Here is a 13,298-nt window from a genome sequence, read left to right on the forward strand (position 1 = left end):
AAGAGGCCTTGGACACATATTTCGATGGATTTCATTTCTGACCTTCCCGTTTCTCAAAAGATGTCAGTCATTTGGGTGGTCTGTGATCGCTTTTCTAAAATGGTCCATCTGGTGCCCTTGGCTAAATTGCCTTCCTCCTCTGATTTGGTACCTTTGTTCTTTCAGCATGTGGTTCGGTTGCATGGCATTCCTGAGAATATTGTTTCTGACAGAGGTTCCCAGTTTGTTTCAAGGTTTTGGCGAGCCTTTTGTGGTAGGATGGGCATTGACCTATCCTTTTCCTCGGCTTTCCATCCTCAGACTAATGGCCAGACCGAACGAACCAATCAGACCTTGGAAACATATCTGAGATGTTTTGTTTCTGCAGACCAGGATGATTGGGTGTCCTTTTTGCCGTTGGCTGAGTTCGCCCTTAATAATCGGGCCAGCTCGGCTACCTTGGTTTCTCCATTTTTTTGCAATTCTGGGTTCCATCCTCGTTTCTCTTCAGGACAGGTTGAGTCTTCGGACTGTCCTGGTGTGGATTCTGTGGTGGACAGGTTGCAGCAGATCTGGACTCAGGTAGTGGACAATTTGACCTTGTCCCAGGAGAATGCTCAACTTTTCGCTAATCGCAGACGCCGTGTGGGTCCCCGACTTCGTGTTGGGGATCTGGTTTGGTTATCTTCTCGTCATATTCCTATGAAGGTTTCCTCTCCTAAATTTAAACCTCGTTTTATTGGTCCGTATAGGATTTCTGAGGTTCTCAATCCTGTGTCTTTTCGTCTGACCCTCCCAGACTCCTTTTCCATACATAATGTATTCCATAGGTCGTTGTTGCGGAGATACGTGGCACCTATGGTTCCATCTGTTGAGCCTCCTGCCCCGGTTTTGGTGGAGGGGGAATTGGAGTATATTGTGGAGAAGATTTTGGATTCTCGTGTCTCTAGACGGAAACTCCAGTATCTGGTTAAATGGAAGGGTTATGCTCAGGAAGATAATTCCTGGGTTTTTGCCTCTGATGTTCATGCTCCCGATCTTGTTCGTGCCTTTCATGTGGCTCATCCTGGTCGGCCTGGGGGCTCTGGTGAGGGTTCGGTGACCCCTCCTCAAGGGGGGGGTACTGTTGTGAATTCTGTGGCTGGATTCACTCCTGTGGTCACAAGTGGTACTGCAGCTTCTGAGCTTACTTCCTCAGGTGTTCTGGTGAGCTCGTTAGCTGTCTCGTTACTTAACTCCGCCTGATGCTGCTATCCTGGCTCCTTGACAATGTTCCAGTGTTGGATCTGAGCTTCTCCTGATTGTTCCTGTGACCTGCTGCTCTGTATAGCTAAGTGCTTTTTTGCTGTTTTGTTGCTTTTTTTCTGTCCAGCTTGTCTTTTGTTTTGCTGGAAGCTCTGAGACGCAAAGGGTGTACCGCCGTGCCGTTAGTCCGGCACGGTGGGTCTTTTTGCCCCCCTTGCGTGGTTTTTGCTTTAGGGTTTTTTGTAGACTGCAAAGTTCGCTTTACTGTCCTCGCTCTGTCTAAGAATATCGGGCCCCACTTTGCTGAATCTATTTCATCCCTACGTTTTGTCTTTTCATCTTACTCACAGTCATTATATGTGGGGGGCTGCCTTTTCCTTTGGGGTATTTCTCTGGGGGCAAGTCAGGCCTATTTTTCTATCTTCAGGCTAGCTAGTTTCTTAGGCTGTGCCGAGTTGCATAGGTAGTTGTTAGGCGCAATCCACAGCCGCTTTTAGTTGTGTCTAGGATAGGTTCAGGTGTGCAGTCTACAGAGTTTCCACGTCTCAGAGCTCGTTCTTTTGTTTTTGGGTATTTGTCAGATCACTGTGTGCACTCTGATCGCTAGGCACACTGTGTCTCTGGATTGTCTTCATAACACCTTTCATTAGCAGACATAACAGTACAAGGAGCCACAACTAATGATTCTCAATAGAGGGAAAGAAAAAGTTCTGACATCATTTTTTTTTTTTTTTCTGCTCTGTGTTCATTTTTTTTTTTCCCCTAGACATTTGGGTGATTCTGGACACAGGTGTGGACATGGATATTCAGGGTCTGTGCTCTTCAATGGATAATCTCGTTATAAATGTACAAAAGATTCAAGACACTATTGATCAGAAATCTATGTTAGAGCCAAGAATTCCTATTCCTGATTTGTTTTTTGGAGATAGAACTAAGTTTCTAAGTTTCAAAAATAATTGTAAGCTATTTCTGGCCTTGAAACCTCATTCTTCTGGTAATCCTATTCAACAGGTTTTGATTATTATTTCTTTTTTGCGCAGCGACCCTCAAGACTGGGCATTTTCTCTTGCACCAGGAGACCCTGCATTGAGTAGTGTCGATGCGTTTTTCCTGGCGCTCGGATTACTGTACGATGAGCCTAATTCAGTGGATCAGGCTGAGAAGAATTTGCTGGCTTTGTGCCAGGGTCAGGATGATATAGAAGTATATTGTCAGAAATTTAGGAAATGGTCAGTACTCACTCAGTGGAATGATTCTGCGCTGGCAGCTTTGTTCAGAAAGGGTCTCTCTGAGGCTCTTAAGGATGTCATGGTGGGATTTCCTATGCCTGCTGGGTTGAATGAGTCTTTGTCTTTGGCCATTCAGATCGGTCGACGCTTGCGCGAGCGTAAATCTGTGCACCATTTGGCGGTATTGCCTGAGGTTAAACCTGAGCCTATGCAGTGCGATAGGACTATGACCAGAGTTGAACGGCAGGAATACAGACGTCTGAATGGGCTGTGTTTCTACTGTGGTGATTCCACTCATGCTATTTCTGATTGTCCTAAGCGCACTAAGCGGTCCGCTAGGTCTGCCGTCATTGGTACTGTACAGTCCAAATTCCTTCTGTCCATTACCTTGATATGCTCTTTGTCGTCGTTTTCTGTCATGGCGTTTGTGGATTCAGGCGCTGCCCTGAATCTGATGGATTTGGATTATGCTAAACGTTGTGGGTTTTCCTTGGAGCCTTTGCGGTGTCCTATTCCATTGAGAGGAATTGATGCTACACCTTTGGCCAAGAATAAACCTCAGTACTGGGCCCAGCTGACCATGTGCATGGCTCCTGCACATCAGGAAGTTATTCGCTTTCTGGTGTTGCATAATCTGCATGATGTGGTTGTGTTGGGGTTGCCATGGTTCCATCTGTTGAGCCTCCTGCCCCGGTTTTGGTGGAGGGGGAATTGGAGTATATTGTGGAGAAGATTTTGGATTCTCGTGTCTCTAGACGGAAACTCCAGTATCTGGTTAAATGGAAGGGTTATGCTCAGGAAGATAATTCCTGGGTTTTTGCCTCTGATGTTCATGCTCCCGATCTTGTTCGTGCCTTTCATGTGGCTCATCCTGGTCGGCCTGGGGGCTCTGGTGAGGGTTTGGTGACCCCTCCTCAAGGGGGGGGTACTGTTGTGAATTCTGTGGCTGGATTCACTCCTGTGGTCACAAGTGGTACTGCAGCTTCTGAGCTTACTTCCTCAGGTGTTCTGGTGAGCTCGTTAGCTGTCTCGTTACTTAACTCTGCCTGATGCTGCTATCCTGGCTCCTTGACAATGTTCCAGTGTTGGATCTGAGCTTCTCCTGATTGTTCCTGTGACCTGCTGCTCTGTATAGCTAAGTGCTTTTTTGCTGTTTTGTTGCTTTTTTTCTGTCCAGCTTGTCTTTTGTTTTGCTGGAAGCTCTGAGACGCAAAGGGTGTACCGCCGTGCCGTTAGTCCGGAACGGTGGGTCTTTTTGCCCCCCTTGCGTGGTTTTTGCTTTAGGGTTTTTTGTAGACTGCAAAGTTCGCTTTACTGTCCTCGCTCTGTCTAAGAATATCGGGCCCCACTTTGCTGAATCTATTTCATCCCTACGTTTTGTCTTTTCATCTTACTCACAGTCATTATATGTGGGGGGCTGCCTTTTCCTTTGGGGTATTTCTCTGGGGGCAAGTCAGGCCTATTTTTCTATCTTCAGGCTAGCTAGTTTCTTAGGCTGTGCCGAGTTGCATAGGTAGTTGTTAGGCGCAATCCACAGCCGCTTTTAGTTGTGTCTAGGATAGGTTCAGGTGTGCAGTCTAAAGAGTTTCCACGTCTCAGAGCTCGTTCTTTTGTTTTTGGGTATTTGTCAGATCACTGTGTGCACTCTGATCGCTAGGCACACTGTGTCTCTGGATTGTCTTCATAACACCTTTCATTAGCAGACATAACAGTATATACAGAGCGTGTGACTACAGAGAGGAGTTGTGGATATATAGTATATACAGAGCGTTACTATAGAGCAGCTGTGGATCTATGGTTTTTGGACTTTGTACTAGAGAGAGTAAAACTAGGAGAGTCACTTGCAGATCACAGATTAATTAACAGGACAATGTCAATCAGCGACTTATAAGATGAGCAGGATATTGTCACGGATTATAATTGGCATGGACTTGTGTGACAGAGACGTAATATAACCACTTAGCATTCATGCGTACTCATCTGGAATATGCAGCTCATTTCTTCATAGTTTTTAAGGTTGAAGATAAGACATAAGACTCTTCAGATCTGTAACATATTTATCCAGAGTAAAAGTAAAACCCCTATGAGGCATATAATAATTTCCCCATCTTTGGAAGCAAATTCCAAATACAGCAGTTACGCTCGTTCCCCGTAGAGCGTGAGCTCTGGGGTCATCAGCGGCTCTTACCTAGTACAGTGACGTGTAACGTTTTCCGGGATATCGTTCCGTTGTCATACACCACAATGTACACACAGGAGTCGTTCTTCCCGGCGTCTCTCAGGCTCCAGCACCCGGTGCTATTGTTATAGAGGAGTCTGGGCTTATAGCGATTATGGAGCCACATCGTATCACACCACAGCTCCAGTAGTTGGGTCTCCTCTCCTCCACAGTCTCTGTACAGCTGCAGGACCCCGTCAGTATGAGGACATTTCATGCTGCAGTCAGTGATGTTCGATCCTCTCCGCACATAGACTTCTCCTGATGACAGTTGTACTGCGGTCAGGATAACGAGACCTGTGTAGACACAAGAGGATGATCGGTTTGTGGGAATTATCTGTAGAGAAGAGACGCTGGTAGCAGATTTCCCTTCATCTAACACAGATCAGCGATCTGCCTCCACCTTCCCCAGTTCTTTCACCTCTGCTCACTGTTACCAACAGGGAACTCAGAAGAGATAAATGGCGACCACAATGGGCAATACAGAAGAGATAAATGGCGGCCACAATGGACGATACAGAAGAGATAAATGGCGGCCACAATGGCCGATGCAGAAGAGATAAATGGTGGCCACAATGGGCGATACAGAAGAGATAAATGGCAGCCACAATGGACGATACAGAAGAGATAAATGGCGGCCACAATGGGCGATACAGAAGAGATAAATGGCAGCCACAATGGACGATACAGAAGAGATAAATGGCGGCCACAATGGACGATACAGAAGAGATAAATGGTGGCCACAATGGGCGATGCAGAAGAGATAAATGGTGGCCACAATGGGCGATACAGAAGAGATAAATGGCGGCCACAATGGGCGATACAGAAGAGATAAATGGTGGCCACAATGGACGATACAGAAGAGATAAATGGTGGCCACAATGGGCGATGCAGAAGAGATAAATGGTGGCCACAATGGGCGATGCAGACAGAGGGTTTTTCTGCTATCAGCCAAAATCATCAGGCTAAAAATTAGTAAGTGGCATAAAGAAGCAGCGGCGTTAGGCTGCAGTCAACTTGTGTATAAAAAAAATCACTCACAAAAATAGGAAGAGTGTACAAGGCGATTTAGATGTCCTGGAGATATACGTCACAAGCTGCCTACAAATGTATTGCCTTTCATGTGGCACTAGGGTGTTCCGCCTTTTTAATCCCATTCCCAACATTGGCAGTACATGTACATGATGGCGATCTCCCGCATACAGGGGGATGTGCGCCAGCGATTGCCCCAGGTGGCCACTGATTCTGACAGGTGACACCCGGATCTCAATCCCAGGAGTGGTGTGATCACAGCTTTAGAGAGCAGGCAAAAGGAAGAAAGCCCCTCTGCCCTTGGATCGGAGAACCCCGCGAGGCAATTGTGGGGTCCTGATCATTGCCCTCCACGTCATCATGATGACATCCGGGTCACCAGACACTATGAAGTTAGTTAGATCATGTGCAGTGCACTAACTTGTGTCTGCAGCACTCACAGGCTATACATTATAACTATGCTCCTGCATTACTACGCTTTATTACTACGATCAGACTGCAAAAAAGTGAAAGTCCCATAGTGGGAAGAAGTAAAAAATAATATAAAATATATTAGACCCATAAATAAATATGAACACCATAAAAAAAAATAAAAAAGCGAGGCAGAAAACAATTTCCGTATCATCATACCGCCTAACAAAAAGAAGAATAAAATGTGATAAAAAAGATGAATGTAAATTAAAATGGTACCGCTGAAAACGTCATTTTATCCCGCAAAAATCAAGCTGCCATACAGCGTGATCAGCACAAAAGTAAAAAAGTTATACCTCTCTAAGTACGGTGACGCAAAAACTAGTTTTCTCATAAAAAGCGTCTTTTAGTGTGAGACAGCAGCCAAACATAAAAACCCGATATAAATCTGGTATCACTGTAATTGCACCGACCCGAAGAATAAAGTCACCTAATACCGCACGAGGAATGGCATAAAAACAGAATTACACTTACCATAACTTGGTTTCTAAGACCCTCCATGACGGCACACAGGAGGTTGCCTCCCTATTCTAATTAGGGACAGGAAACACGAGACGTTTAAGTAGCCCTCCCCTCCCTCCATCCTCAGTGTTAAACCAAGAACCCCACAGAATGAATCGCAAGGAATCAAGTGAACATAACATTCTTAGGGGGCAAAATTACCCGTGCTGTCATTGAGGGTCTTAGAAACCGAATTACTGGTAAGGCATGTCCCACACGTCCAGATAATTCCGGTACCGTAAAAATCGGTACTGGAGTTATCCGTGTCCGTGTACTCACGTGGCACATCAGTGTGGCACACGTGCGGCAGCTGTGTGTCATCTGTGTGGCGACTGGGTACCACACGCACCGTGCAGGAGACAGTGCTAGAGTTAAGCGCTGTCCCCTGCTTTGGGTGCTGAATCCAGAATTCATTCCTTCTTCCCAGCAGCGTTCGCTGGAGAGAAGGAATGAAAAATCATTTTTTTTTTTTAAATTTTTGTTGTTAAAATAAAGTTCCCGGTAATCACCCCCCTCCCACCCCCTGTGCGCCCGCCTGCTGGCATTAAAATACTTACCCAGTTCCCTCGACGCTTCCATCCTCTCAGTGTCGCAGCTCTTCCTGTATGAATGGTCACGTGGTGCCGCTTATTACAGTGATGAATATGCGGCTCCACCCCTATGGGAGGTGGAGCCGCATATTCATCACTGTAATGTGATACAGTGATACAACCCGATACTGTCCATTATGAAGACCGGGAAGCAGAGCCTGCTTCCGCAGCAGACCCAGATACACGACCAGTACGCTCGATCAAGCCAACATTAAAGGTCCTCGAGAATTACTGTTCCACAAGGGATGAGTTCAATGACAACCTGGACGACTCATGGGGGCGAGTCACCTCCCTCATGTCAAGCGTCCAACGCCACAAAGATGATGCAGCGAGTTTACAGGACACTATAAGACAGCTAGACACGGCCCACAGCAGATACAAGAGATCGCAAAGTATGCTGCCTTCCTAAAAGACTCTAAAATCGGCGAAGCCCTATCAGAGTTAAGCAAGGCAGATTCCATAGACAGAGAAAGGGACGCTGCCGTGCAAGATGCCAAAGATAAAGCAGAGCTTCGTATCGCCCATCTGCAAGAAACTAGATCGCACAGGTCAGCCTCGTCTAAACACTCTGTTCGGTCATACAAATCATCCTGCTGAAGAACTTCAGCCCTCAGCGACAGAATCCTAGAGGCCCGTTTAAATGCAGAACGGTCCAAACTAAGACGTTCATACACAGAAAAGAAAGCAGAAGCAGAGGCTAAAGCAGAAGCAAAGAAAGCAGAAGCAGAGGCTCGAGCAAAGATTCTTCAAACAGAAGCAGAGGCTCAAGCAAGGATTCTTCAAACAGAAGCAGAGGCTAGAGCAAAGATTCTTCAAACAGAAATGGAGGAAGAAATCGCATTAGTTGAAGTAAAAATACTCGAGCAAGCATTGAAGCATAACCTCGACCCAATATCCCTGCCACCACAGGAAGAAGACGACCCAGCTGTTCGTACCAGAGACTACGTGCAGAAACAGATACCTGCAGCGCACACCTTCTCCAGTGACGTTCAACCCAACATTGTGGAAACGTCCAAGTCAGCCCAACCTATGGTGCCAGTATCGCCCACAGCCCCGACAGAGACCCAAGACCAACGCCGTGATGCAAACCCTCAGGAGCAGTCATCACCGCAAGACGACCGCAAGGCACACTCCAACCCGCCTCCACAGTTCAAGCAGCAGTCATCAGAATCTCCAGAGGTTAAACCACAGCTCAACCCTGCAGCAACATCATTCTACCCGGGAACAATTCACCCTTCCACGCCACAGAGCTTATACGCCCGAGGGGCACCACAAGCTGATACGGTAACAAGGAGTGAAGGATCGGACATGTCCGAGTTTGCCAGGTTCATGGTGAGCAGGGAGCTAATCAGCACTAGCCTCTCAAAATTTGATGACCGTGCAGAGAACTACAGAGCCTGGAAAGCAACCTTCAAGGCCGCCATTGCCGATCTCAACCTATCCGCGGAGCAGGAGCTCGACCTCCTGGTAAAATGGTTGGGTCCCGAATCCACAAATCGTATTAAGAGTCTTAGGACCATCTATGTGGGGCAAGCTGAAGCAGGCCTCGCTGCGGCCTGGCAGAGACTTGAAAGAACTTACGGCAGCGCTGAAGCCATAGAAAAGTCCCTATTCAAGAGACTGCAGAACGTTCCAAGGATCAACCTTAAGGAAGCCCACAAGCTTCTGGACTTAAGTGACCTGCTTATGGAGCTGGATCTTGCTAAAAGAGACCCTCATCTGTCTGGACTGTGCTACCTGGACACTGCCCATGGGGTGAACCCGATCGTCTCAAAGCTGCCACATAGTCTGCAAGAGAAGTGGGCAGTGTGCGTCTCCAGGTATAAAAGATCACATGACGTCACCTTTCCTCCGTTCATTCAGTTCTGCAAGTTCATTGACGAACAAGCCCAAATGAGGAACGACCCTAGCCTCGACTTCCTGGAGTCTAACACTGCAGCTCTAGCAACACCTTCATCAAGGTATGAGAGCATCACACATAGACGCAAGGACTCAAGGAACAGTGTAAGCGTCAGAAAGACTAACCTGCCATCACCTGCAGTACCTGCCGATAAGCAGTACACTATTCCGTCGAGGGATAAGTCTTTCAATCGTGAGTTTCCCATTCATAAAAGACCACACTAACTGAACAAATGTAGAGGCTTCAGATCCATAACCATGCAGGAGCGCAAGAGAATCCTCAGTGAACTTGGGGTATGTTTCAAGTACTGCGCTTCATCAGAACACATGGCCAAGGACTGTAAATCTGTCATTAAGTGTGAAGAGTGTCACAGCGACAGACACCCATCAGCTTTGCACCCAGCCTCAGTCACCGGCGATCCAGCAGTTGCAGTTACCTCTAGTCCCGCTACAAACCATGGCGGGGAGCCACAGAATCACATCAAGTCCACCACAGCTGTTTCCTGCTCATGCTCAGAGGTATGTGGGGAGAATCAAAGTGCTAAATGCTGTGCCAGGATATGCCTAATCAGAATCTATCCAGAAGGGCAACCAGAGAAGGCAGTAAAAATGTACGCCATCATTGATGATCAGAGCAATCGATCCCTAGCTGGACCTGAGTTCTTTGAAGCCTTCAGAATCAAGGGACTAGCAACGCCCTACACTCTGAATACTTGCTTGGGGCGCATAGAGACTAGCGGTAGAAGAGCACAAGGTTTCATCGCTTCTCCTGTCAATGGAGACGTAGAAATACCCCTACCTACGCTAATCGAATGCGATCAAATACGCAACAAAAGGGATGAGATCCCTACCCCGGAAGCTGCTTTCCACCAACCACACTTAAGGCATCTAGCCAGCGTTATCCCACCTTTGGACACAGACGCTGAAATCCTACTTCTGCTTGGCAGAGACAATTTGAGTATACATAAGGTCCGCCAACAGTGTAATGGTCCCGACTATGCCCCCTACGCCCAGAGACTTGACTTGGGGTGGGTAGTCATAGGAAATGTATGCTTGAACAGGAGTCCATTCCTTTAAGACCTACGTACGCCAAGACGGGCGCACTACTTTCTGCAAACCATGTCCTCATCACTATGAGGTGAAGGAAAAGCTTCAAGATCCTGTACAGCTGCCTGATGTTATCCCTTCTCCCTATGCAGACGACTTGGGAAAATCTGTGTTTCGTACCACTAAGGATAACAACAAAGTAGCCCCGTCTATGGAAGACAAGGAATTTGTCAGGATAATGGACAATGAGTTCCTCAAGGACAAGACTAATCACTGGGTTTTCCCCTTACCCTTCCGAGCTACCAGGGTAAGGCTCCCAAACAATCATGAACAAGCCTTGTCCAGATTCAACTCTCTCCAGCGCACACTCACCAGAGATGAAAGAACACTTCGTCACCTTTATGGGCAAAATATTCCATAACAACCATGCGGAGCCAGCGCCTCCCTTAAAGGAAAACGAGGAGTGCTGGTACCTACCCTCATTTGGAGTATATCACCCGAAGAAGCCTAAACAAATTTGAGTTGTCTTTGATTCAAGCGCCAAACATCAAGGCGTGTCTCTCAATGATGTCCTCCTCACAGGTCCTAATCTAACGAACAACCTAGTAGGAGTGTTGATGAGGTTCAGGAAAAAGCCCATTGCCATCACCGCCGACATTGAACAGATGTTCCACTGTTTCATAGAGAGACCAGAGGAATTTCCTCAGGTTCCTATGGTACAAGGACAATGACCCCAGCAAAGAGATGGTGGAGTATCGCATGCGGGTGCACGTATTTGGGAACAGCCCTTCACCCGCAGTGGCAACATATGGCCTGCGGAGAACTGCACTAGAAGGAGAATCCGAGTATGGAACAGACGCCAGAGACTTTGTAGAGAAAGACTTTTACGTAGATGATGGACTTAAATCTCTACCCACAGAAGAAGTGGCAATCGACCTACTTAAAAGGACCCAACATATGCTGTACCTGGTGAAGCTTAGACTGCACAAAATTGCTTCAAACAGCTCGGCTGTCATGAGAGCCTTTGAGTCAAGTGACCACGCACCTGGATTCAAGGACATAGACCTAGGACCAGACCGTCCGCCTGTGCAAAGAAGCTTAGGCCTGACGTGGAACCTGTCAGCCGACACCTTCGGTTTCCAAATCAACTGTGCAGACAAACCATTCACTAAACGTGGTGTCCTGTCAGTGGTAAATAGCCTATATGACCCACTGGGATTCGTGGCACCAATTACCATACAAGGTAAATCCCTTCTGAGACAGCTTTCCAAAACCGTCAAGGACTGGGATACCCCACTACCTCCTGATAAGGAACCAAAATGGGAAACCTGGAAGCAGTCTTTGTGTGCTTTGGATGAAATCCATAAACCGAGATGCTACGCTGGAATCTCACTTGCTGCTAGTGGAGCGCCCCCAGACACAGGGCTACGGGTTACTCGGCACCGGTCCTTTCTGTCTCAGTTCTGGGGTTGTCACGGTGGCTGGACCCGGTCGTGACCCTGCTAAGGGGCGTCCAATAAAGGTGGTGATAGAGTCTGTCAGGGGTTCGTGACGCCACCTGTGGTGTTCGGTCAGGGTGACCGACGCTGCTGTGGGGTCCGCTGGGGTGATGGAATGGCAGCTGGATGGTATACCTTCCCACAGGTGAAGTATGTCCCCAGGGCTTTCCAGTAAGGTAGATGGTAATGGTGTGAGGTGCAGGCAATAACGAGGACACAAGGTTGCAGTCTCTTTACCTCTTTACTGAAGACTTCAGGATCCTCAATCCAGAGCACGTTTAACCGGGCTATCAGAGACCGGCCGGTCCGATGGGCACATCCAGAGTTTCCTTCGCAGATGGAAATCGTTGCCTACCACTAGCGCCTGTGTGTTGTAGTGCTACCCTGCTGAGCATTCGGAATAGTCCTCACAACTGCTGTTCCCGTTCGTTCGTTCTCTACAGCTCTCTCTCTCTCTCTCGTTCTTTGGTTCCAGATGTTACTAGTTTCTAATGTCCCCCAGATATGTTATGGCTAGGACGCCACCCGTTTGACGGGAAGGCTCGGAGCTCTTCCGGGACCCTAGAGATGCCCCTCTCCACGCGTTGCCCCCTATGTCTTCGTAGGTGTAGTAAGGTAGACAGCCAACCTATAATTAACTGTCCGGTGGAATTTGAAGTAAGGCCTGAAGTCAGTTACTCCTACGGTGATCCGGCCACCGACTACGCGCCTCAGTAAGATGTTGCCTCTCTCTCTCGGCACAACTCTTACTGGCTCTCCTTTGTGCTTGATCTCGTTTACACTGTTCCACAATATCCTTCCCTTCGTGTCTCTCTCCTGGATACCGCTGCAGGGTGTGCAGGCGCGGTTCCGTTACGTTCTGTTCTGTACGCTAGGCACCTGCCAGGTTCCCACGCCTGACAGGGACCCCCCTGTGCCTTCTCCCTGCAACACCCCCTGCCACGGGATGTTGCCTGGTTCCAACCCAGTCAGCTTCTGACTAACTTCCTCCCTAGCCCCTAGTTTTACCAGTGTGAGGAGTGGCCCAATAAATAAAGCCTTTTTCTCCCCCTAGTGGCCGGAGTGTGAAGTGTAATGTGTTCTGGTGATACCTGGTCAGGAGAACTCTTTAGTGCCATCAGACGTACCGCCACTCTCCTTAGCGGCAGAGTGCCATACTGCAACGACCAGGTCTCTGGGGCGCTGCACTAGCACTAGGACGGAACTCCATGTGTTCTCGGATGCATCCACGGAGGCCATTGCAGCTGTTGCCTACCTGACGGTGACGGGATCCGACAACCAAGATCACGTTGGTTTCGTTTTCGGCAAGGCTAAGTTGGCTCCCAAGCTTGACCACACTATTCCCAGGCTTGAACTCTGTGGGGCTGAGCTTGCAGTAGAAGTTGCAAACTTTATTCAGGACACTCACATAGATGATGTACAATACTACAGTGACAGTAAAGTTGTCTTCGGTTACATCTACAGCCAAACAAGGCGCTTCTACGTGTACGTCACTAACCGCATCGAGAGAATAAGAAGATCTTCCAAACCTGAACAGTGGCACTATATCCCATCTGAACTTAATCCAGCCGACCATGCCACTAGACCT

The 13,298-nt window shown here is 47.9% G+C and overlaps 1 protein-coding gene across 1 annotated transcript in view; it reads right to left on the minus strand.

The window, feature by feature from the left end:
- LOC138671517 (uncharacterized) overlaps positions 1-13,298 on the minus strand; it is a 573,650-nt gene that overhangs the window by 384,097 nt on the left and 176,255 nt on the right. Inside the window, exon 2 of the mRNA XM_069759692.1 lies at positions 4,642-4,968. Within this exon, the coding sequence (XP_069615793.1) occupies positions 4,642-4,968 (327 nt within the window). The remainder of the gene's footprint in view (positions 1-4,641; positions 4,969-13,298) is intronic.

Source organism: Ranitomeya imitator, chromosome 3 (assembly GCF_032444005.1).
Source record: "Ranitomeya imitator isolate aRanImi1 chromosome 3, aRanImi1.pri, whole genome shotgun sequence".
In the NCBI taxonomy this organism is placed as follows: Eukaryota; Metazoa; Chordata; class Amphibia; order Anura; family Dendrobatidae; genus Ranitomeya; species Ranitomeya imitator.